The sequence below is a fragment of the Marmota monax genome, unplaced genomic scaffold (assembly GCF_021218885.2).
Source record: "Marmota monax isolate L192 unplaced genomic scaffold, Marmota_monax_Labrador192_F-V1.1 WCK01_AAM20220418_F8-fsc00001, whole genome shotgun sequence".
NCBI classification, from domain to species: Eukaryota; Metazoa; Chordata; class Mammalia; order Rodentia; family Sciuridae; genus Marmota; species Marmota monax.
This window is the reverse complement of record NW_026693777.1, coordinates 35,271,439-35,298,331: the sequence shown is the minus strand read 5'-3', so window position 1 is coordinate 35,298,331 and position 26,893 is coordinate 35,271,439. Positions and strand designations below refer to the sequence as shown.

At 36.9% G+C, this 26,893-nt stretch overlaps 1 protein-coding gene across 1 annotated transcript; it reads right to left on the bottom strand.

Annotated features, from left to right (window-relative positions):
- Window positions 1-887: 887 nt before the first annotated feature.
- LOC124104059 (olfactory receptor 4F4) lies at window positions 888-25,079 on the bottom strand. The gene is made up of 4 exons (XM_046460722.1): window positions 24,891-25,079; window positions 16,624-16,674; window positions 6,290-7,224; window positions 888-951 (listed from the first exon to the last, which is right to left on the bottom strand). The coding sequence occupies exons 1-4, from the start codon at window positions 25,077-25,079 to the stop codon at window positions 888-890; spliced, it is 1,239 nt and encodes a 412-aa protein (XP_046316678.1).
- Between the last annotated feature and the right edge of the window lie 1,814 nt (window positions 25,080-26,893).

Below are 26,893 nucleotides of genomic sequence, written 5' to 3'. Positions count from 1 at the left end.
TCCCCCAACTCAAAAATCTTAACATAAATAAATAAATAAATAAATAAATAAAAATAATGCAATCAATAAATGGGTTAAGGGACTGAGAGACACTCCACAGAAGAAGAAATATAACTGATCAATAAACATATGAAAAAATGTTCATCACCATAGCAATTAGAGAAATGCAAATAAAAACTACTCTAAGATTTCATCTCACTCCATCAGAATGTCAATTATCAAGAACACAAGCAATAATAAGTGTTGATGAGAATGTGGGCAAAAAGGTACACTCAAAGGTCATTTCTTACAGCAGTTCAGCCTCTCAATGCTGTTGGAGTGTGATGTGATTCAATTGTATTTTATTTAGTAATGATCCGGGGAAAGTCACTGTGTCAATTTTTAGGGGCTGTCATACCACAGGTCACCAGACAGTAACTTTAACAACAGACATTTATTTTATCAGTTATGGAGGCCAGATATGAAGATATTAACTGGAAGGGTTTCTTCTGAGTATTTTCACCTGGGCTTATAGATTGCGATTTTCTACCTCTGTGGTCTAACACCCAGGGTCTTTTGTGCTTCTTTGCATTATTTTCTCCTATTATAAAAAGTTTGAGAGACATATTTCTGAGAGTGACTTTGAACTTGTGTTCCTCTGACTTGCTGGAATTATAGGTGTGCACCACCAATCTCTGTCAGGAAAAAAACCGTAGGCTGAGATAGGAGGATCACAAGTTCAAAGCCAGCCTCAGCAAAGCCGAAGCACTGAGCAACTCAGTGAGACTCTGTCTCTAAATAAAATACAAAAATAAAGCTGGGGATGTGGCTCAGTGGTCGAGTGCCCCTAAATCCAATCCCTAGTAACAAACAAACAAACAAATAAACAAAAACTGTAGGTATGGTTTTTACTGGTGATGGAAATCTGGGTTTCCTCTGAGGGCCTGAAGCACATGTACAAAATATCCTTTTTGTCAGGTTGACTTAGGTCATTGCTCTGTGGGTCCACAGGAATATCTTTCAATCATGGATGATAACTTTAATGGCCTCCAAGATTATTATCCTCATTTCTCAGGACTGAGAACTCCAGATTTGAAGAAAATGAGTTATAGTATGACATCTTCAAAGGTCAAAAATCAGAATGAGCAGGTTTTGACAATATCCAAACTCTGTACTAACAAAATGAATGAAGCTCAGCTTTTGGAATAATAAACTTTTTGTTTTCTCCTCTGGTGAGAATTCTTGGGTTCGATGAGAAAACATATCATTTCCTGGTTTTCAGGATGCCCAGCATTCTCCCGTGGTTCTTTCAGTACCTGTATAGCACAGAAACCTCAAGCTCCAGAGTGTAGGAGAGGAGGTCCAGAAATGGATCTGAGGAATCCATGCTTTGTATTTATGTCATTGAATTCATGTAGTGTTCTCACATATTTCTCTCTGCTATAGATTTCCTATAGACTGGCATTAGAGAGCTTTTATTAATCAGGCTCATTTTTATACTTTGTGTTATATTTTTTCATATTTCCTCCATGTGATATAAATATTGACCAATGTGTTAAGGTATTGTCAGCCTATCTTTTTCTTATAAGTTTTTTTTCTGAAAACTGTTAATCAATCATCTTAGTGTCTATTGATTTCTCCTTTAGATCCATTAATTTATTATGAATTGCAAAATGTTGATTTTTTTTTAGTTCTATAGTTCTCATTGCAATGAGTATCTTGAATTTCTTTTTTTTTAAATTTTTTATTTTGAGAGAGGGTCTCACTAAGTTACGAGGCTGGCTCAGATTTGCCATCCTCTTGCCTCCCCTCCTGAGTCATGGAGATTATGACCTTCGTTTCTTTCTTTTTAAAAAATATTTTGTTAGTTGTAGTTGGACAAAATGGCTTTATTTTGTTTATTTTTATGTGGTGCTGAGGATTGAACCCAGCACCTCACACGTGCTAGGCGAGTGTTCTGCCACTGAGCCACAAACCCAGCCCCAGTATCTTGAATTTCTTTACAAATATTTTTCTTCATCAACAATGTATTTACCTCCTCTCAAAATTATCATATAGGAAGGATATAATACATTACTTGGGTCTTTCTTTTTTGTCATCAAGTTTCAGAATATTTAGTAGACATATTAATTACTTCCAAAGGATGGAAATATACTATATTTTATTTTGAGAATTATTGTGATTTTTATGGATACTTTTATGTACTGAGGCTTCAATCTGTTAAACTCATCATTCTTATTATTTATGCTTATATGGTTTCATTTCTGGTTAACTATTAACTGTTGAAGTTGGCTCCTGTGTTTTTTTGACATGATCCCAATAGTTTTATTTAGCTTCCTTTCATTGAGACCTGAAAAAAAATGTTCCAGAACAATCATGTGTGTTTCTGCTTCAGATCTATAATGAATTATTTATCTAAGAATCCCTGATTCTTCTTAGTGGAAAATAGTATTTGAATGCTGCAAAAGGCCATTAGGTGAATTCATTGCTACCGGGCTGTCATTGCTTCAAGGTATTTTCAGTGGATAGAGTTAAAAAATACTTATATTATTAGTAGAAGAAAACTAAGTTAATACTTCATATTTCTAATCCAAATAAGAAAAGATTATTTGGTGTTTTAATTAGTATCTTCTTTAATGCTGACAATTTTGACTCTTATTGCTATTAATACAATTACTTACTTTATCTCAAAATATTTCTATAACAGTAAAACTAATATTTTTACTAGTAGCAAGTAAGAAGTTTTGGTTCTTTTTATGTTTTCCATTCTCAGGATATATTCCACATCACTTTGACTTTGTCTTAGTGTCTAATGAAATGATTATTTTCTCTGATGTTATACTACCCAATTAAAAATGCCACTAAATTACTTGTTTTGGTTTAAATGTGATTTTTTTTTGAGATTGAAGTTTCTTTTCCTGTTGATTTAATTTAATTTTAAGTATATAGAAAATAGTTATATGATTCCAAAGCCAAACCATAAGATAAGATGTATTCAGAAAACCTGGCTTTTATCCCTGTGCCTTGCCCTGTTTCTTCATCCTGCCAAAAGAAAACTTTTTGTTGTTTCTCATGTTCTATTTAAAATGCTTACTTAAATATTTATACATCTACATATACATATAAATCTAATATATATGTATCTCCATTTTAACATAGAAATCAGCATTGTAGAGACACTCTTTGGCACATTATTGTTTTTCACTTATGAAATATCTTGTCTATTATTCCAGAAAAGTATTTGGAGATATTAGTTGCTTAAAACTGCATTAATATATAATTTATGTGAGGAGTTCATTTTTACTGATCTTATCTTAGGTATTTTTCATTTCTTGCTATTAAAAACAACATCTCAATGCTTTAAGCCTTGTGGTTTGTTGTTTTGTATTTTTGCTAATATATCCTTAGACGATTTCCAGATAAAAAATAAATGGAATGTTAATTTTTCTAGGTAGTGCTAAGAGATTTTACCTTTTTTTTTCACCAACAAGGCATGAGTACCTCTTTATAGGTTCATCAACAGGTTGTTTTATCACATACTTAGGTCAGATATTTGATACCATATAGACCAGATCCGACATTTAAATTGTAGGAGTTCTGTGTTTGGGATTGGGTCTCTGATACTCTTCGTAATTGTGGCATGCTTGGTGGCTAGGAAGTTTCTGTGCAAAGGCAGAATGCCTGGCTGCTAGGAAGTTTCTGTGCAAAGGCAGAATGCCTGGCTACTGGGAAACTTCCGTGTCAAAAACACGGGATGCCTGGCCGCTGTAGCAATGTTCTTCACCAGGGTTTGACCTTGACCTTGGGCACATAGCTCCTGGGAATAAAGGAACTTGCTTGCTTGATAATTACAATGTTTCATCAAGCTCTGGTGCTCCTGGAGCTGCCCGCCTAATAGTAACTTCAGACAATGGACTTTCTTGAGAACTGCACAAAGCTCCTAATATGGCATATTGTAACTGTGAAATATAACTGCAGCATAAGCAACTTTACTGATACTCTAAACAATAGTAATACTGTGGTTTTGGTTGATGACCTAATGTAACCTGTTAGTATAAATAAATGTGGCCGCTTGGACAAGGAGCCACTCTGCCACCTTCCCTGCCCCTGCACCTTGTCTCTGTATCTCCTTTCTTTGAGATTCTTTACATTAAGTATCACTGTACTTTGCATATATCTCAACCTAAGAGAGCGTGAACATTTTATCATGTATTTAAAGATGGTGTTCATCTTTTTAAGTATGAACTGTAAGTTTATATTAGTTGTCCATTTTTCTATTAGTTTGTTAGATTTTTGGAAGTTCTTTACATATTAGAACTGTTACTCCTTGTGATGTGAATTGCAAATACCTTCTCATTATCTTCTTATTTTTTTAGATATTTTTATCAATCATTAAAAACTAATTCTACATAGTTAGTAGTATTAATCTTTATCACATTTACAGATTATAAAGACACTAATTCATATTTTCTTTTAATATTTGAACTGTTTTTTCCCCATCTTGCTATACAATTTTTTTCACTGTCGGTTTAATGGGTCCTTCATTTTCTCATTGATTTGAAATACTGTCATTAACATATACTAATTTTCTTAGGTGTTTTAAATATGCTTATAAATCTCATCTTTTTTTTTCCTGGAGTAGAAATAATCTAACCCTTTTTCCTTATCTATTAATTCAAGCCAAACTTTGACAATACATTCCTTTTTCCTTAGGATTCTCACTGGGAAGAGGAGAGAGTTGTCAGAATCATTATTTAAGTGTCTTTTTTCGACTGATATTCTTATCTTCTTCCATCCTGATTGTTTAGAGTGCCTTCTGAGGATGGCAAAGTCTGAGTGCAGGAGTGCACACAAAAATGTACACACTGGCACATAAACACACATCCTTCCTCTTAGGACTGCTGTGCTCTCAATGAACATTTCTAAGACTAGAACATATTGCATCCCTCAGTTGTGTCAGGGAAAACATAATGGTTGAGAACTTTTGACTTTGTTGATATACAGGGTTTATATAATAATTATAAAATTACTTAATATTTATTGAGTGATGAATATGCTGCAAATTGTGTTATCTGATATATATTTATTATTATTTATTTATTATTTCATTCTTTCTCTCTCTCTCTTTTTTTTTTTAGTACTGGGGATTGAACTCAGGAGCACTGGCTGGACCACTAAGCCATATCCCCAGCCCTATTTTGTATTTTCCTTCTTTCTTTTTTTTGTGGTGCTGGGGATTGAACTAGGACCCTGTGCATGCAAGGCAAGCACTTTACCAACTGAGCTATATCCCCAGCCCTTGTATTTTATTTAGAGACAGTGTCTCACTGAGTTGCTTAGTGCCTCACCATTGATGAGGCTGGCTTTGAACTTGTGATTCTCCTCTCTTAGTCTCCAGAGCTGCTGGGATTACAGGCATGTGCTGTTGTGCCCAGCTCATTATCTCTTATAATAACCACATGCAACAAGTATTATTATCTCTTTGTTTTAAAATATGGAAACTAAAGATACAATAGCTAAATAATGTACCTTAAGACATGGTTAGTAAAAGGTAAGTAGAGTTAACCCTAGTTATTTTTTTTACTTTCAAAAGCTAATCATGAAAAAAGGATACAGGTGGATTCAAGCAATACACTTCATGCCAACATACCGAGACACTGGATCCCTTTAAATTTTTTTTGTTGCTTATAAGGTGTTGTCATATACTACAGGATATCAAGTATCTTCAAGGTAAATTTCATGTTGGTAGCCTCATTCTTCCTATCACTCTCTGATAATTCACTCATAGAGTAAGGATTGTTATAGTGCAGGAAGCAAACTATAAATTGTTAGCCTCTTACAATTTTTAACCTTTTAAAAATTTACATAAATCCATATCACTAAGCATACCTTCTTGAGATAGTCATGTGGTAATTCCTTTATTGATGTTTTTAGTGTAAATGAGACAAATAAAATTGAAAAATATTTGTATAAGCCAGGCTAGTTTTCATCTTGACCTCTATTTAACACAAAATTACCCATGAAGGCTCCCAGATACTAATGGATTTAAGCCTTCCATTGTAAAAATTTGTAATGTCTTTTAATTTTGCATTTGTATCCAAAAATAAAGCACACAAAGATGTTGAAAGCTAAATTGATGCAGAATATGTGTTTAACAATTATTAAATGATATGAGAATGGAAGTAACAATTTTCGTGAGCTTTTCTAAATAAATTACAAAATTTACTATATATTATGTCATTATATCAAATCAAACTCTCAGTTACAGAAGACCTAAGATGTTATCCCTGAATTCCCATTCCATTTTCCCAGCCGTCTCATTGCAGTCTTCATGTCTTTGTTTCTCAGTGTGTATATAATTGGGTTCAAGAGAGGAGTGACCACAGAATAAAACACAGCAAGGAATTTATCTAATGACTTGACAGGGAATGGCCAGGCATAAATGAAGATGCATGGTCCAAAAAACAAAAGAACTACTGTGATGTGAGCAGTCAAAGTGGACAAAGCCTTGGATGATCTATCCGAAGGGCGACGCTGGATGGTCATTAGGATGATGGTGTAGGAGATGATTAGGAGAACAAAAGAACACACAGTGAGCACACCACTGTTAGCAATGACCATTATATCCAACCTGTAAATGTCTGTACAGGCAAGTTTGATTACCCGAGGGAGGTCACAGTAAAAGCTATCCACCTCATTGGGACCACAGAAGGGTAAGTTCACTGCAAAGGCCAACTGGCTCACTGAGTGAAGGAAACCAATCCCCCATGCAGCGGCTACAATGCCAACGCACACATTGCCACACATAATTGTAGTGTAACGTAGGGGTTTACAGATTGCTGTATATCTATCAAAGGCCATGGCGATGAGGATCACCAACTCACTCCCACCAAAGAGGTGAAGAAGAAATATCTGTGCCAGACAGCCCTTGAAAGAGATGACTTTGCGTGTTCTGAAAAAGTCAGCAATCATCTTGGGGGCTGTGACTGAAGACAGAGACAGATCAATGAGTGAGAGGTTGGCCAGCAAGAAGTACATGGGGGAGTGAAGGTGTGAGTCCGAAGCCACTGTTATGATAATAAGAAGGTTTCCAAACACAATTCCTACATAGAAAACAAAGAAGAACAGAAACAGGAAAATCTGGAGTTCCTGAGAATTGGAGAGTCCAAGGAAAATGAACTCAGTCACCACAGAGTGATTTGCTTCACTTATTGATTCATTCCAGGAGATGGTCTCTACAATTCCCTTGGAGAAGAGAATGAAAAGGAAATCAGAATTGTTATATTCAATCAAAAACCTCATTCTGTGCACTCTCCTCACTCATAGAATGAGTGGTTCACTACATAAAAGTTTTATAATTTAAAATCTAAAGTTAGAACTTTATCTCACACCACTTCCCTGGTTATCCCTTATAGTTAGGTTATCTAAGTCTTTACATTATCTCCACTCATATTGCTTATTTCTAATAAAATACGAGTGACTCTGTTACCCTCTCTGCCAGGTTGTCTGTACTGTTACCTACATTCATCTCATTTCCTCTCAACTTCAAAAACTGTTCAAATTCTCTAGCACGTATTTTCCATCACTTGATGATATTAAAGTTTGGAAGAAAAAGACATATGTTAAAATAAAATGCATGATGAAAAATAGAACAAAAAAGTGAAAATATCAAGATATAAAATTTTAAAAGTGAGAGAGGATAAAAGGATGGGGTATCCAAAGGTGGAGCAAGAAAGAAGGAAATGTGATCAAGCTTACATGAGAGAAAGTGTGAAATTTAATGGGAGATCACATTCAAAAGGGATTCTGGAAAACATTGAAGAGATATTGAAGATTTATGAACAACTGTTTAGTAAATTAACTCCTCTCAACGTGAACTGAAATGGGGGAGACTGGAAGTAAAACTGATTGTTTTAAGCCCAATCATAGGTAATAAGTACAGGTTGTGGTTGTGTGAACAGAAACAAGGTGGGAAGATTTGTGAGTGTCCACCAAGCAATACCTTAGGGTAGGTAAGATGGGAGCTTCTGTGCCAGGAGGCCTGGATTCCAGTCCAGGCTGTATCTATTATGTTGCTGAATGACCTTGGACAAGCCATGTAGATGCTTGGGGTCATCTGGACAAGGCTTGCTAAAAGGATTAGATGTGGCCATGAATATAAATTTTCTATCATATAGTAACTGGTCAATATATAGAAGTCATTGTTCAGGGAAAATAATAGAAAATGTCAACAGTAAGTAGGAGATGATAAAATATTATTCATATATTTTCATTTTGAGCATTGTGATGGATTTAACCTTGATAATAATTACAATAACTTTAAAGTAGCAATGTTTAACATAAGGATCACTTTTAGGAGTAGAAATACATTTGGAAATGAGGTAAAGAATAATGGTAGTCATCTATACACAAAGAGGAGCTGTTGGGGCATCTTTGTAAGTTGTTCTCTCCTAGGTTAGAGGTCAAATGGTGATTCTTGGACATGATTTGAGAGAGTCATTTCAATTACATATCTAGGAGAGAAAATAAATACTGTTTCAAGAAGTATTGCAGTAAAGTAGGGAGTGTAATGTATCCTGTATGTGAAAAATAGCCCTGAGAATACTTGTCAGATTGGGTGGAAGTAAAATGTAAAAGAGGTAAATGGACAGACATGAAGATATACAAAGTCACACTTGCCAAATTTCTCAGAGAAATACTATTATTTATTTGGATATTTATTTAATCGTAGTTTTCCTTTGTCCTTGGAAATTACACTTTCCAATATCCTGAATTCTATTTCTTAGTCCTACTCACTCAAACAGCAAATTACTGTTTACAAAGTCCAATAAAGATTTAATAATTCTAATTTCCCCAAGCATAGAGAACCTAATGATAAATAAGTCATGAATACTCGTTTTAGTTTCCTTCTGCTAACACAATAATAAATAAAATTGTACTAATTAATGACAATACAAGTGGTAGAATTTCTGATTGTGAGATCATTTCTGATGTGATGAATTGTTTGGGGTTTTTTTTAGAGTCAAAATATGCAATTTAGAATTGACTTTAGTTTTTATTGATGTGAAACTCAATTAATAGATTGAAAAGTGCATACTTGAAATTATGTCTCAATGAGAGATATGCCAAGGATGGTTGGCCCAAGGTTTCTCCTGTGTGGCAAAAATATTTTCTATCATAATAGTAAGAATTCAGGAATGCTATTCTCCAACAAAAGAAATTTCTTACTTATTTAAAACTTCACATACCCTAAGCTTATGCTGCTCCGACTAGAGCAATAATAGGGGACTCTCAGCTGTAGGAGACCCTTCACCATAATCCTTTCAAAGCTCATTTATGACTCTTCAAAAGTGATTCATGAAGTTTTATTTTTTATTTATTTTTTAAATTGTTTTACTTAGTTACACATGACAGTACAATGATCTTGACATACATTTGAATCAGATAGGATATACTTTCTCATTTTTCTAAGTATACATGTTGCAGAATCACATTGGTCATGCAGTTTTAGAAGCAGTGTACTGATTGTAACGGTAAGCTAATTGGAGGAAGTTTTGGAATCTTAATTTTTAAAATAAAACTGATTATGTTGATCACTAGCCACATCTAAAAATGAAAATCTTCCCCCCATTAGAACTTTTTTTTTCTTAAATTTTTTTTACCCTTATTTATATATAAATACCATATGTCTTTATAAGGCGTCATTGAGATGGACGTCAGGAACTTGGTTTCTAGTACAAATTCACTGCGTGATCTTGGACATGGCTTTCAAAATCTTTGATTCTTAGTTTTTGTGTTTTAAAAATGAATTCAGATTCCAGCTCCCGGAACTGAGCCCGCGGGGACTGCTTCTTGGAGCTTACACTTATAGGAGCTTACACCGAGCACAGAGCGGCCGAGTTCCGGCTCCCGGAACCGTCCCGGAACCGCCCTGGCTCAGGGCTGCGGAGCCCGCGGAGGCTGCTTCTTGGACCCTGCTACTATCAGAGCATACACCAAACACTAAGTGGCCGAATTCCGGCTCCCGGAACTGAGCCCGCGGGGGCTGCTTCTTGGAGCCTACACTTATAGGAGCTTACACCGAGCACGGAGCGGCCGAGTTCCGGCTCCCGGAACTTCCCTGGACCGGGGCTAGGAGCCCGCGGAAACTGTGTCTCGGTCCGGGTCCTGCTGAGGGCAGGTCAGGACTCACCCATTGCTTGGGTTGCCTGGCAAGGGGAACGAAATGCTGCCATTCGCATAGGATACCAACATGGCAGAGATCTGATGTCAGCAGAAAGCGGTGGAGGAGAGATCTTCATCAATACCAGCGGTGACATAAGCAGTTGGTCTCCTGGTAAGGGGGGTGAGGCTCAGTCACCCGAGTCTCCTCAATTTGTCCTCGAGCCAGAGGGAAGGAGCCGGGCCGCCGCCAGCCCCCGGAGCAGGCCCAGCGGCTCGCCAGTGTGGTGACCGCGTGACCCCAATTGGAGAGGGGGCGGAGCGGAGCCGCCACCCACACCCGCCAGGTGGGCAGACCCACGACCCAGTAGTACATGGGCGTGGTAGGAGGGGCAGGGCAGAGCCGCCCTTCGCGCTTGCAAGGTAAACAGACCTGTGACAGCCTGGCGGGTCAGGCCCAGTGGCCTGCCAGTGTGGTACACACGTCACCCCAACTCGAGTAGGGGCAGAGCAGATCCTTCTCCCACGCCCGGATCAGGCCCTGCCGGTGTGGTGGTCACGTGACCCCAATTGGAGTGGGGGTGGAGCGGAACCGCCACCCGTGCCCGCAGGGTGAGCAGACCAGTGATCAACCTGCAGATCAGGCCCAGGGGTCCGCAGGCGTGGTAGGAGGGGCAGGGCAGATCCGCCGCCCGCGCCTTCAAGGTAGGCAGACCTACAACAGACCGGCGGATCAGGCCCAGGAGCCTGCCGGCGGGGTACAAACACCACCCTAATTGGAGTAGTGACAGAGCAGAGTCGCCTACCTTGCCAGGAACAGACCCAGCATCCTGCAGGCGGGGTAGTCACGACACCCCAATTGGAGTAGGGGCAAAGCAGAGCCTCCACTCGTGCCCGAAAGGTGGGCAGATCTGCGACCGACCAGCAGGACAGGCCCAGTGGCCTGCTGGTACGACAGACACGTCACCCCAATTGGAGTAGGGGCAGAACAGAGCCGCCACCAGCTCCCAGAACAGGCCCAGTGACCTGCCGGCGTGGTAGCCACGACACCCCAATTGGAATAAGGAGAGAGCAGAGCCGCCGCCCGCACCTGCAGGAAAGATACGCAAGCAGTATGAAAAGACAAGGAAAGAAAGGACCACAAGCAATGCAGGTCAACGCAACTTTAGAAGAGGTAACAGCTGCAGCAGATGGAATGTCAGATAAAGAATTCAGGATATACATGCTTCAGATGATCTGGAGTATCAAGGAAGACATTAAACAGCAAAATCAGACAATGAAAGATCACTTCGACAACGAATTACGCAAACAAATCCAGGAAGCAAAGGATCAACTATACAGGGAGATAGAGGTTATAAAAAACAAGCAATCAGAAATCCTAGAAATGCAGGAAGCAATAAACCAACTTAAAAACTCAATGGAGAATACTACCAACAGAGTAGAACACTTAGAAGATAGAACATCAGACAATGAAGACAAAGTATTTCAACTGGAAAAGAACATAGACAGCTCAGCAAGACTGTTAAGAAACCATGAGCAGAACATCCAAGAAATATGGGATAACATTAAGAGACCAAACTTAAGAGTCATTGGGATACAGGAAGGTACAGAGCTCCAAACCAAAGGAATGAGCAGTCTATTCCATGAAATAATACAAGAAAACTTCCCAGACTTGAAGAATGAGACAGAATCCCAAATCCTAGAAGCCTACAGGACGCCGAATGTGCAAAATCATAAGAGATCCACACCTAGACACATTATAATGAAGATGCCCAACATACAGAATAAGGAGAGAATTTTAAAAGCTACAAGAGAAAGGAAGCAGATTACATTTAGGGGCAAGCCAATCAGGATAACAGCTGATCTTTCAACACAGACTCTGAAAGCTAGAAGATCCTGGAATAACATATTTCAAACACTGAAAGATAATGGGTTCCAACCAAGAATTGTGTATCCAGCGAAATTAAGCTTCAGGATGGAGAATGAAATTAAAACCTTCCACGATAAACAAAAGTTTAAAGAATTTGCAGCTAGAAAACCATCTCTTCAAAACATCCTAGCCAAAGTATTACAGGAAGAGGAAATGGAAAATAACAATGAAAACCAACAGTGGGAGGTAGGACAGTAAAGGGGGGGGGGAAACAATCAAAGAGGAAAACAAACAATGTTTAGTAACAGAAATAAACAAATATGGCTGGAAGAACAACCCATATCTCAATAATAACCCTAAATGTTAATGGCTTAAACTCACCAATTAAGAGACACAGGCTAGTAGAATGGATCACAAAACAAGACCCAACAATATGCTGCCTACAGGAGACGCATCTGATAGGGAAAGACATACATAGGCTGAAGGTGAAAGGTTGGGAAAAATCATATCACTCATATGGACTTCGGAAACAAGCAGGCGTGTCCATACTCATATCAAATAAAATAGATTTCAAGCCAAAGTTAATCAAAAGAGATAAAGAGGGACACTACATACTGCTTAAGGGAACCATACACCAACAAGACATCACAATCATAAATATTTATGCCCCAAACAATGGTGCAGCTATGTTCGTCAAACAAACTCTTCTCAAGTTCAAGAGTCTAATAGACCACCACACCATAATCATGGGAGACTTCAACACACCTCTCTCGCCACTGGACAGATCTTCCAAACAAAAGTTGAATAAGGAAACTATAGAACTCAATAACACTATTAATAACCTAGACCTAATTGACATATATAGAGTATACCACCCAACATCAAGCAGTTACACTTTTTTCTCAGCAGCACATGGATCCTTCTCAAAAATAGATCATATATTATGTCACAGGGCAACTCTTAGACAATATAAAGGAGTAGAGATAATACCATGCATCTTATCTGATCATAATGGAATGAAACTGAAAATCAACGATAAAAGAAGGAAGGAAAAAGCATACATCAATTGGAGAATGAACAATAGGTTACTGAATGATCAATGGGTTATAGAAGACATCAAGGAGGAAATTAAAAAATTCTTAGAGATAAATGAAAACACAGACACAACATATCGGAATCTATGGGACACATTGAAAGCAGTTCTAAGAGGAAAATTCATTGCTTGGAGTTCATTCCTTAAAAAAAGAAAAAACCAACAAATAAATGATCTCATACTTCATCTCAAAATCCTTGAAAAAGAAGAGCAAAACAACAGCAAAAGAAGTAGAAGGCAAGAAATAATTAAAATCAGAGCTGAAATTAATGAAATCGAAACAAAAGAAACAATTGAAAAAATTGACAAAACTAAAAGTTGGTTCTTTGAAAAAATAAACAAAATCGACAGACCCTTAGCGATGCTAGTGAAGAGAAGAAGAGAGAGAACTCAAATTACTAGCATACGGGATGAAAAAGGCAATATCACAACAGACACTTCAGAAATACAGAAGATAATCAAAAACTATTTTGAATCCTTATACTCCAATAAATTAGAAGATAGTGAAGGCATAGATAAATTTCTTAAGTCATATGATCTGCCCAGATTGAGTCAGGAGGATATAGAAAACCTAAACAGACCAATATCAATTGAGGAGATAGAAGAAACCATCAAAAGACTACCAACTAAGAAAAGCCCAGGTCCCGATGGGTATACAGCAGAATTTTACAAAACCTTTAAAGAAGAACTAATACCAATACTTTTCAAGCTACTTCAGGAAATAGAAAAGGAGGGAGAACTTCCAAATTCATTCTACGAGGCCAACATCACCCTGATACCTAAACCAGACAAAGACACTTCAAAGAAAGAAAACTACAGACCAATATCTCTAATGAACCTAGATGCAAAAATCCTCAATAAAATTCTGGCGAATCGGATACAAAAACATATCAAAAAAATTGTACACCATGATCAAGTAGGATTCATCCCTGGGATGCAAGGCTGGTTCAATATACGGAAATCAATAAATGTTATTCACCACATCAATAGACTTAAAAATAAGAACCATATGATCATCTCGATAGATGCGGAAAAAGCATTTGACAAAGTACAGCATCCCTTTATGTTCAAAACTCTAGAAAAACTAGGGATAACAGGAACATACCTCAATATTGTAAAAGCAATCTATGCTAAGCCTCAGGCTAGCATTATTCTGAATGGAGAAAAACTGAAGGCATTCCCTCTAAAATCTGGAACAAGACAGGGATGCCCTCTCTCTCCACTTCTCTTCAACATAGTTCTCGAAACACTGGCCAGAGCAATTAGACAGACGAAAGAAATTAAAGGCATAAAAATAGGAAAAGAAGAAATTAAATTATCACTATTTGCAGATGATATGATTCTATATCTAGCAGACCCAAAAGGCTCTACAAAGAAACTATTAGAGCTAATAAATGAATTCAGCAAAGTGGCAGGATTTAAAATCAACACGCATAAATCAAAGGCATTCCTGTATATCAGCGACAAATCCTCTGAAATGGAAATGAGGACAACCACTCCATTCAAAATATCTTCAAAAAAAATAAAATACTTGGGAATCAACCTAACAAAAGAGGTGAAAGACTTATACAATGAAAACTACAGAACCCTAAAGAGAGAAATAGAAGAAGATCTTAGAAGATGGAAAAATATACCCTGTTCATGGATAGGCAGAACTAACATCATCAAAATGGCGATATTACCAAAAGTTCTCTATAGGTTTAATGCAATGCCAATCAAAATCCCAATGGCATTTCTTGTAGAAATAGAGAAAGCAATCATGAAATTCATATGGAAAAATAAAAGACCCAGAATAGCAAAAACAATGCTAAGCAAGAAGTGTGAATCAGGCGGTATAGCGATACCAGACTTCAAACTATACTACAGAGCAATAGTAACAAAAACAGCATGGTACTGGTACCAAAACAGGCGTGTGGACCAATGGTACAGAATAGAGGACACAGAAACCAATCCACAAAACTACAACTATCTTATATTTGATAAAGGGGCTAAAAGCATGCAATGGAGGAAGGATAGCATCTTCAACAAATGGTGCTGGGAAAACTGGAAATCCATATGCAACAAAATGAAACTGAATCCCTTTCTCTCGCCATGCACAAAAGTGAATTCAAAATGGATCAAGGAACTTGATATCAAATCAGAGACGCGCCGTCTGATAGAAGAAAAAGTTGGCTACGATCTACAGTCGGTGGGGTCGGGCTCCAAATTCCTCAATAGGACACCCATAGCACAAAAGTTAATAACGAGAATCAACAAATGGGACTTACTCAAACTAAGAAGTTTTTTCTCAGCAAAAGAAACAATAAGAGAGGTAAATAGGGAGCCTACATCCTGGGAACAAATCTTTACTCCTCACACTTCAGATAGAGCCCTAATATCCAGAGTATACAAAGAACTCAAAAAATTAGACAATAAGAGAACAAACAACCCAATCAACAAATGGGCCAAGGACCTGAACAGACACTTCACAGAGGAGGACATACAGTCAATCAACAAGTACATGAAAAAATGCTCAACATCTCTAGCTGTCAGAGAAATGCAAATCAAAACCACCCTAAGATACCATCTCACTCCAGTAAGATGGGCAGCCATTAGGAAGTCAAACAACAACAAGTGCTGGCGAGGATGTGGGGAAAAGGGTACACTTGTACATTGCTGGTGGGACTGCAGATTGGTGCAGCCAATTTGGAAAGCAGTATGGAGATTTCTTGGAAAGCTGGGAATGGAGCCACCATTTGACCCAGCTATTCCCCTTCTTGGTCTATTCCCTAAAGACCTAAAAAGAGCATGCTACAGGGACACTGCTACATCGATGTTCATAGCAGCACAGTTCACAATAGCAAGACTGTGGAACCAACCTAGATGCCCTTCAATAGACGAATGGATAAAAAAAATGTGGCATTTATACACAATGGAGTATTACTCTGCATTAAAAAATGACAAAATCATAGAATTTACAGGGAAATGGATGGCATTAGAGCAGATTATGCTAAGTGAAGCTAGCCAATCCCTAAAAAACAAATGCCAAATGTCTTCTTTGATATAAGGAAAGTAACTAAGAACAGAGTAGGGACGAAGAACAGGAGAAGAAGATTAACATTTAACAGGGATGAGAGGTGGGAGGGAAAGGGAGAGAGAAGGTAAATTGCACGGTAATGGAAGGAGACCCTCAGGGTTATAAAGTGGAGGGGGTAGAGAGAGAGGAGGGGAGGGGAGGGGAGAGGTGGGGAGGGGGGAGGGTGGATGATGGGAAAGGCAGCGGAGCACAACAGACACTAGTATGGCAATTTGTAAATCAATGGATGTGTAACTGATGTGAATCTGCAATCTGTGTATGGGGTGAAGGTGGGAGTTCATAACCCACTAGAATCAAAGTGTGGAATATGATATGTCAAGAAATTTGTAATGTTTTGAACAACCCACAATAAAAAATTAAAAAAAAAAAAAAAATAAAATAAAAATGAATTCAGTCAATCAAAAGCTGTCAAAATCTTTCCCCCTTTAATAGTATGATTTGCACCTTTATATGAAAGAAATGTCCCAAACCAACTTTCATTGGGATTATAAGGATCTGGGCAACAAAACAAAACAAAACAAAACAAAAACAAAAACAAAATATAACACTATATTTGGGGAAAATAAGGCTAGGATCACCAAGTAAGGAGGGTAGAATACAATAGCCCAGAAAATTCAGGAGAAGGACTCAACAATTGCTGCCAGTAGAACACTAAATATAATAAGGGTTATCTTTTCTTAAAGTTTTCACATTATTTCTTCTAAGAATTTAAGCCAACCCTACACAATCCTTCCATTTTCCTGAAAATAAACACCTGATTAAATTCTATAAAATGAATTTCTACAAATAGAAGTATATCATTGTCAATAAAATGCTACAATTTGGTTAGTTATACTAATGTATTTCAGTTTCATCAATCCACCTACCTGTTTCATAACTGGAAGAGAGTACATCAATTTTCAGAAAAAGAGGAGTACAAATTTCATTTTATTTGTACTCTCTCAAATTGTTAAAAATTACTAAGAGAATACCATTTATATGAATTATTCTCCTTAGCAAACTATCTGTTTAATTATGATCCCTTTCTGAAAGTGACCAGAATCAGCCAAAAGGATCTGAAAGTAGTCAGGCTGAGCTTTGAGTACTAAGACTTACTTTTATAGTGTCATAGGTTTTCCCTTGGTCATTAGAGGAAACAGAATCTTCTTGAGTTAAGGGATATCACAGTAATTTCTTGGTGCATATGAGTATTTTTACTATTTCACTGAGTCTAAAGGTGATTTTTAAAACAATTATAGTAAAACAAATGAGATAAAGTTATGAAATTAAAATATAGATAGGTTAGTAAGAGAGTGAGTAATAACACTTGGATTCTATAAAAAGAGAAAAGCTTAGAACATTGGTGACCAAGTTGTGGAGAATATATAGGAAAAACACCTTGACCAATAATAGAAAGCCTCACTTTTTATCACTTATTTTATAACTTTAATTACTATATTGAAGATAAAAATGAGTGGCCATCCAAAAATTAATGTTTATTAAATCTGTCTTAGGAATGCATTTAAATGACATATCAATTGTGTTTCTTGACCACCAGGGTTTTCAGATTTAATCTTTGTTTAAAAAATTATTTATTCTAATTTATTATATATGACAGCAGAATGCATTTCAATTCATTGTACATATATAGGGCAGAATTTTTTTGTCTCTGGTTGTACACAAAGTAGAGTCACACCATTCATGTCTTCAGATAGGTACTTGTGTAATGATGTCCATCTCCTGCCCCATCCCTCCATCTTCCTCCCCTTTACCCTATCTAAAGTTCCTCCATTCCTCCCATGCTCCCCTACCATCCCCATTATGGATCAGCATCCTCATGTCAGAGAAAACGTTCGGCATTTGGTTTTTTGGGATTGGCGTATATCATTTAGCATTATATTTTCTAACTCCTTCCATTTACCTGCAAATGCCATGATTTTATTCTCTTTTAATTATGAATAATATTCTATTGTCTATATATACCACAGTTTCTTTATCCATTCATATATAAAAGGGCATCTAGATTGGTTCCATGGTTTGGCTATTGTGAATTGTGCTGCTATAAACATCGATGTGGCTGTGTCCCTGTAGTATGCTATTTTAAGTCCTTTGGATATAAACTGAGGAGTGGGATAGCTGGGCCAAATGGTGGTTCCATCACAAGTTTTTCAAGGAATCTCCATACTACTTTCCATATTGGTTTCACCAATTTGTACTCCCACCAACAATATGTGTGTGTTTCCCCCCACAACCTCACCAACACTTATTTTTGTTTGTATTCTTAATAGCTTCCATTCTGACTGGAGTGAGATGAAATTTCAGAGTAGTTTTGGTTTGCATTTCTCTAATTGCTAGAGATGTTGAACATTTTTTCATATATTTGTTGATTGATTGTATATCATCTTCTGAGAAGTGTCTGTTCAGTTCCTTGGCCTGTTTATTGATTGGGTTATTTTGTTTTTTTGGTGTTAAGATTTTTGAGTTCTTGATATATCCTAGAGATTAGTGCTCTACCTGATATGTGTGTGGTAAAAGTTTGTTCCCAAAATGTAGGCTGTCTATTCACCTCACAGTTTTTTTCTTTTGTCGAGAAGAAACTTTTTAGTTTGAACCCATCCCATTTATTGATTCTTGATTTTTTTAATAGAAGTCTTATTAAGGAAGTCAGGGCCTAATCTGACATGATGGAAATTTGGGCCTTTTTCTTCTATTAGGCACAGGGTCTCTGGTTTAATTCCTAGGACCTAGATCCAATTTTCATTGGGTTTTGTCCATAGTTGAGATAAAGGGGCTTAATTTCATTTTGTTGCATATGGATTTCAATTTTTCCCAGCACTATTTTTTGAAGAGGCAATCTTTTCTCCAATGTATGTTTTTGGTACCTTTGTCTTATATAAGATAACTTTAATTATGTGGATTTGTCTCTGGGTCCTCTATTCTGTACCATTGGTCTATAAGTCTATTTTGGTGCCAATACCATGCTGTTTTTGTTACTATTGCTTTGTAGTATAGTTTAAGTTCTGGTATAATGATGCCACTTGCTTCTCTCTTCTTGATAAGGATTTCTTTAGCTGTTGTGAGTCTCTTCTTTTTCCAGATGAATTTCATGATTGCCTTTTCTATTTCTATATGGAATGTCATTAGGATTTTGATTGGAATTGCATTAAATCTGAATAGTGATTTTGGTAGTATGGTTATTTGACAATATTAATTCTCCCTATCCGAGAATAAGACAGATTTTTCCATCATCTAAGGTCTTCTTTAATTTCTTCCTTTAAAATTCTGTAATTTTCATTGTAGAGGTCTTTCACCTCTTTTGTTATGTTGATTCCCAAGTATTTTATTTTATGTTTTTGAGGCTATTGTAAATTGGGTAGTTTTCCTAGTTTCTCTTTCAGAGGATTTATCACTGATGTACAGAAATGCCTTTGACTTATGAGTATCAATTTTATATCAGGCTACTTTGCTGAATTTATTTATTAGTTATGGAAGTTTTCTGGTGGAATTTTTTGGTCTTCTATGTATAGAATCATATCATTGGCAAATAGTGATAACTTGAGATCTTTTTTTCCTATCTGTATCCCTTTAATTTCTTTCTTCTATCTAATTACTCTGGCTAGAGTATCAAGAACTATGTTAAATAGAAGTTGTGAAAGAGGGCATCTCTGTCTTGTTCCAGTTATTAGAGGAAATGCTTTCAATTTTTCTCTATTTAGAATGATGTTGGCCTGAGGCTTAGCATACATAGCTTTTACAATGGGATATGTTCTGATTATTCATAGTTTTTCTAGTGTTTTGAACATGAAGAGTTGTTGTATTTTGTCAAATGCTTTTTATGCATCAATCAAGGTGATCATATGAATTTTATCTTTAAGTCTATTGATGTGATAAATTATACTTATTGATTTCCTTATGTAGAGCCAACATTACATCCCTGGGATGAACCCCATTTGATCATGGGGAACTATCTTTTGATATGTTTTTTTATTCAACTTGACAGAGTTTTATTGAAAAATTTTGCATCTATGTTCATTAGAGATATTAGTCTGAAGTTTTCTTTCTTTGATGTGTCTGTCTTCTTTTGCTACCAGCGTGATGTTAGCCTCATAGAATGAGTTTGGAAATGTTCCCTCTTTTCTATTTTATGAAATAGTTTGAGGAGTATTAGTATTAGTCCTTATTTGAAGGTCTTGTAGAACTCAGCTTTGTATGATTCTGGTCCTGGGCTTGTTTTGGTTGGTAGGCTTCTGATGGCATCTTCTATTTCATTGCTTGAAATTGATCTGTTTAACTTATATATATCATCCTGATTCAGTTTGGTCAAATCATATGACTCTAGAAATTGGTCAATGATTTTGATATTTTCTATTTTATTGAAGTACAAATTTTCAAAATAATTTCTAATTGTCTTCTATATTTCTCTAGTGTTTGTTTTGATATTTCCTTTTTCATCATGGATGTTAATAGTTTGAGTTTTCTCTCTCCTTCTTTTTGTTAGCATGGCTAAGAGTTTGTCAATTTTATATATTTTTTCAAAAAACCAACTTGTTGTTTTGTCAATTTTTTTCTATTGTTTCTTTTGTTTCAATTTCATTGATTTCAGCTCTGATTTTAGTTGTTTCCTGTCTTCTACTGCTTTTGGTTTTGATTTGTTCTTTTATTTTTTTTCTAGGACTTTGAGATATAATGTTATGTCATTTATTTGTTGACTTTTTTTTCTTTGAAGGAATGAACTCCATGCAATGAACTTTACTTTTACTACTGTCTTCATAGTGTCTCAGAGATTTTAATATGTTTTGTCAGCATTCTTAAATTTACCTCTAGAAATTTTTTAATCTCCTCCTTGATGTCTTGTAATCCATTGTTCATTCAGTAGCGTATTCTTTATTCTCCAGGTGTTGGAGTAGTTTTTATTTTTTATTTTATTGTTGATTTCTAATTTCATTCCATTATGATCTGATAGAATGCAGGGTAGAATATCTACTTTTTTGTATTTGCTAAGAGTTGCTTTGTTGCATAATATAGGTTCTATTTTAGAGAAGAATTCATGTGCTGGTGAGAAAAAAGTGTATTTGCTCATTGATGAATGCAATATTCTATATATGTCAGTTAAGTCTAAGTCATTAATTTTTTATTGTGTTCTATAGTTGATTTGTTCAGCTTTGGTTTGGAAGATATGTCCAGAGGTGAAGAGATGTGTTAAAGTTACCCAGAATTATTGTGTTGTGGCCTATTGGACTCTTGAACTTGAGAAGAGTTTGATAATTTTATATTCTCCATTATTTGGGGCATATATATTTATAATTGTTATGTCTTATTAGTGCATGGTTCCCTTGAACAGTATGAAATGTCCTTCTTTATCCCTTTTGACTCACTGTAGCTTGAAGTCTACTTTATTTGATATGAAGGTGGAAACCCTTGCTTGTTTCTGCTGTCCATGTGAGTGTTATGTTTTTTCCCAATCCTCACCTTCAGTCTGTGGATGGATTTTCCTATGAGAGGAATCTCTTGAAGGCAGCATATTGTTGAGTCTTTTTTTTTAAATGCAATCTGTCAGTCTATGTCTTTTGATTGGTGAGTTTAGACCATTAACATCCAGAATTATTATTGAGACATGATTTGTAGTCCCAGTCATATTTATTTATATTTGGTATTTTTGGTATTCATTTTGGTATTTAATTTGACTTGGTTTTTCCTTTGATTAGTATTTTCTTTAGTGTATGCTTCCCTTTGCTGATTTTCATTGTTGTTTTTCATTTCCTCCTCATGGAATATTTTGCCAAGGATGTTTTGTAGTGCAGGCTTTCTAATTGTAAATTCTTTTAACTTTTATTTATTATGGAAGGTTTTTGTTTCATCATCAAATCTAAAGCCTAATTTTGCTGAATATAATAGTCTTGGTTGACATCCATTTTCTTTCAGAGATTGGTATATGTTGTTCCAGGATCTTCTAGCTTTCAGAGTGTGGGTTGAAAAATCTGAAGAGATTCTAAATTTTTCCCCTCATGTGTATTCTGATTCCTTTCTCTTGTGGCTTTTAAAATTCTCTCCTTATTCTATATGCTATGCATTTTCATTGTAATGTGACTTGATATAGATTTGTTGTGATTTTGTACATTTTGTGTCCTGTAAGCCTCTTGTATTTGATTTTCCAATTCATTCTTTATGTTTTGTAATTTTTCTAATTTTTTTCATTGAATAGATTGTTCATTCATTTGGTTTGAAACTCTATGCCTTCCTCAATCCTAATGACCCTTAAATTTGTTCATTTTATGTTGTCCTATAATTCTTGAATGTTCTGCTCATTGTTGCTTACCATCTTCACTGTGTGCTCAGCATTCTTTTCAAGACTATATATTTTGTCTTCATTGTCTGAGGTTCTGTATTCCAAGTGATCTAATCTGTTGGTGATGCTTTTTATTGAACTTTTAATTTGGTTTCTTGTTTCTTTCATTTCAAGGGTTTCTGTTTTTTTTTTCAGAACTTCTATCTCCTTATTAAAGTAACCTTTTGCTTCCTGTATTTGCTTATGCAGCTCTTTATTCAAATGGTGTTTTGCTGCCTGTATTTGCTCTCGTATATTATCATTTCAGAGAACATTTTAATTATGTACACCCTAAACTCCATCTGTCTGGATTCTAATATTGTAATATCTTGGTTTGTGGGGGGCATTTTCTTCCCTTGTTTTCTTCGTGTTGTTTGTGTCTTCCTTTCTAGCACTTTTGTTCTGAAGTGTTACCATTTTTATAGTGTTCCTGCAGGTTTCCAATACCTCTCCTTTAGGGAGAGAAAAATGTGAATAAATCCCCAAACAAACAATATAAAGCCTAAAACAAATAGCTGCTATTAAGATATTTACAGGTTTATCACAATATACTGAAATATATTCAATTATTATCTACAATATAAACAGTAGGTTTGTAAAAGGGTCTATAGTTTCCACTGGTGGACAAAGAACCGGGGTAAGGTGTAGGATGAGACATTGAGGGGGTAGGAATGAGTATATAGAGTTATTAGATTTTAGAAAGCGTGAAAGAGGAATCTAAAGAAGTTGGTTAGTAGCAGAAGAAGAGACAGATGATTAGGGGGAGACAAGGAAGTGGGAAGACAGTAAAATACAGAAAACAAACAAATATATATATATATATATATATATATATATATATATATATAAAGAGAAGTAAAAAAAAGTGTTAGAATAGGAGATAAAAGAATATACAACATTGTTGCCAGCTGGCTGGACTGGTGAGGTGAGCTGGGTTCAAAGCAGCTGACTGTATCAATAACTAAGAAAATGGTGAAGAAACCACGCAACAAAAGAAAATGAGTTTCTAAGGTGGAGGGCAGGACTGCGTGGTGACCCCAAGGGTCAGTTCCATGCTGAGCAGCACTGGAAAGAGAGAATGTGCACCTGGATTCTTTTTATTTTATAGGGGGGACTCACAAGGGAGGGTTGATGGAATGTTCTTCACCAAATAAGGCAGGGAATCGGGTTTTGCAGGTGAAGTCTTTGTGATGTCTTGTAGGCAGGAGATTGATTGACATCTTGGCTAGTCAAACCTATCTCAGGTGCTGTGTGAGATTACAGGCAGAACCAGAGGAAAGGCGCTCTTATGTCGCACAGCCCAATTAGCACCCAATACCAGACCAGTGCCCTCGTATACTCACATGCTCATGGCTCACACACACAGATCATGGATGGCTTGCAACACAACAGCACTGTAATATACTATTCAGATATCCCAGTCCTCAGTAGTCTAATTCATGAAAAGTTTTACAAATATTGGGGATGTGATGTCAGGAGAAGAGAGAGAGAAAAAAATATCTAAGGAAGATAGAAGTGATGAAGTGATGGCAGGAGAAGAGAGAGAGAGAGAGAGAGAGAGAGAGAGAGAGAGAGACAGAGAGAGAGAGAGAGAATGAATATCTAAGGAAGGTAGAAGGATTGTTTCTGCTGGAGGTCAGTACTTTTCCAGCTTCCCTTCTCATCCAATAGGAAGGGTTGTCAGTTGTTAGCTGGTATCTCCACCCTAACAATGATGAAAGTTATTAGGGTGAGAGGGTTGGCCTAAGGATCTCCTTTGGGGCCTGATTTGTGATGTGGGCGCTTGGTTTTATCTCCTTACATTACCTGTAGATCTTGTAAATCCAGGTCTCCAATTTAGTCTCTAAACTGTATCTCACCTTTTCCCTCCCTTTCTACTTTCCAATCAGGAACATTTCTCTCCAGAGGTCTTATGGACTGAGTCTGGGAGCTGCACACCCGTCATGGAGAGCTGTTTTATATTGGGCAGCTCAGATGACAGTTTTGTGACCCAGCTTTCTGAGCTAGGGACTGGCTGCATGGCTACAGGTGCTGTGCCAGGTTAGAGGCTGCCAGGGAGGAGGGAAGTTGAGAACTTTCAGTACCTTATAATGCTTACAAGCCCCAGCCAGTGTTCCAAGCTGGGTGTTGCCCCAGTGAAAAATGGCGACAAAGGTGTCCCAAGATGGAGGCAGCTTCTTTCAGCCATGGGGTGTGAGGTGGGGATGGGGGGCTGGGCTGAGGTGTTGAGTGGTGTGTTCAGAGATGCAGCTCTGTGGCCTGCAGTATTGTGACTGGTGAAAGTCTCTGGACCCAGTGCAGTGTCCCCAGGTGCAGGCTACTGTGTGTAGGGAACTGTGGCAGTAGTTCAATGTCCCGAGTTGGAAGTGACCAGAGGACCCCCATGTTGGTAGACTGGGGTCCACACGTGAGTGGCGGCTGGAATTCCTGGACGTGGGCAGCGGCTGGGAATCCTGCATGGGTGGGTGGCCAGCAGTCTCTGTGCTGGTGCTGATGGTGGTGGACCTACTTGGGCACCAGAGGACCTGTGTGGATGAGTGGCTGGGAGTCCTGTGCTGACGCTGAGGCCTGGAGACCTGAGTGGCACAGCAGCCATGTTTCCTGCATGGAAGCAGCTTTTGGGGGGTCCTCTAATCACTCACAGAGAAACAGTATTCCCTCTTTTTGAATTCCAGGTCCAAGGCAACACAGAATGCAGCGTCTCTCTAGCCCACCATCTCGGATCCCCTCCAGATTTAGTCTTAAAGATGTCAAATACCTTCTCTGTCTTAAAGAACCTAGTTTAAGAGTAGGCACAATTAGTAAGCTTTTGAGATCTCATTGTGGTATTTTTCCTCTAGAAATAAGTTCCTACAAAGACTTGTAGAATCGGTGTTTTTTTTTTCAAACCAAATAATTTAAGGGTAATAGAATAGACTTGTACTGTTAAAAATGTGAAACATTCACAAATTTTGCATCATGCATGGTTCTAGTCTATTCTAAAAACATTCTACAAAACACATTGAAAATCAAATTGCAGGGGCTGGGGATGTGGCTCAAGCGGTAGCGCGCTCGCCTGGCATGCGTGTGGCCCGGGTTAGATCCTCAGCACCACATACAAACAAAGATGTTGTGTCCGCTGAAAACTAAAAAAATAAATATTAAAAAAAAATTCTCCCCCCCCACTCTCTCTTTTTTAAAAAAAGAGAAAATCAAGTTGCAGAGAATAATTAAGAGTTGTAACATAGTGTTTATCTTCCTATCTATCTAGGAATCATTTTTCCCTCAATTTAAGTATTTATTGGTTAACACAAGCAAAAATAAGTGTTGGCGAGTCTGTGGGGAAAGGTACATTCAGACATTGCTGGTGGGACTGAAAATTGGTAAAACCAATATGGTGATTCCTTGGAAAACTTGGGATGGAACCATCATTTGGCCCAGCTATCTCACTCCTCAGTTTATACCCAAAAGACTTAAAATCAGCATACTACAGTGACGTGGCCACATCAATGTTTATAGCAGCTCAATTCACAATAGCCAAACTATGGAACCAAACTAGATGCCCTTTAACAGATGAATGGATGAAGAAAGTGGGTATATATACAAAATAGAATATGACTCAGCTTTAAAGAAAAATGAAATTATGGCATTTGCTGGTAAATGGTTGAAGTGGGAGAATATCATACTAAGTGAAATAAACTAATCCCATAAAACCAAAGGGTGAATGTTTTCTCTGATAAGTGAATGCTGATCCATAATGGGGTCAGGGAACATAGAAGAGTGGAGGAACTTTGAATTGGGCAGAGGAGAGTGAGTGAGGGGAGGGGTGTGAAGGCTGGAAGGATGATGGAATGAGATGGACATTAGTACTGTAGATACATGTATGTATCCCACAACTTGTGTGACTCTGGATCATGTACAGTCAGAGGAGTGAAAAGTTGTGCTCCATATGTGTACACTGTGTTAAAGTGCATTCTGCTGTCATGTATAACTAATTAGAACAAATAAAAAATGATAAAAGTAAGATATTATTTTTAAAAATGTCTTGGTTTATATAAACCCATAGATTATCCATTGGATCCACATAATTTCCATGAGAAATATATATTAATGGCCAGTGATGCCTATTATTAGTAAAAAGATGCTGATGAAGTTAAATCATGTGTATGTATATGCATTTATACAAAGACATAAAATAACCATATGAAAACCAAATATAGTCATTGCTGGTAAGTACAATTTAGGTATGCAGGTTAGATGGAAATATATAACACTTAGTTTTTTAAATGATTAACAAAAGTTGTTACAACTCCATCTGAAATAAAATTCTTTGATTTTAATAGTTTCTGTTCTACAAACTTCCCAAGAGTTTTAAAGGAAATAAAAAAATGTATGCATTCCGTAGTGTTATTATTTACAATGGGGATCTTG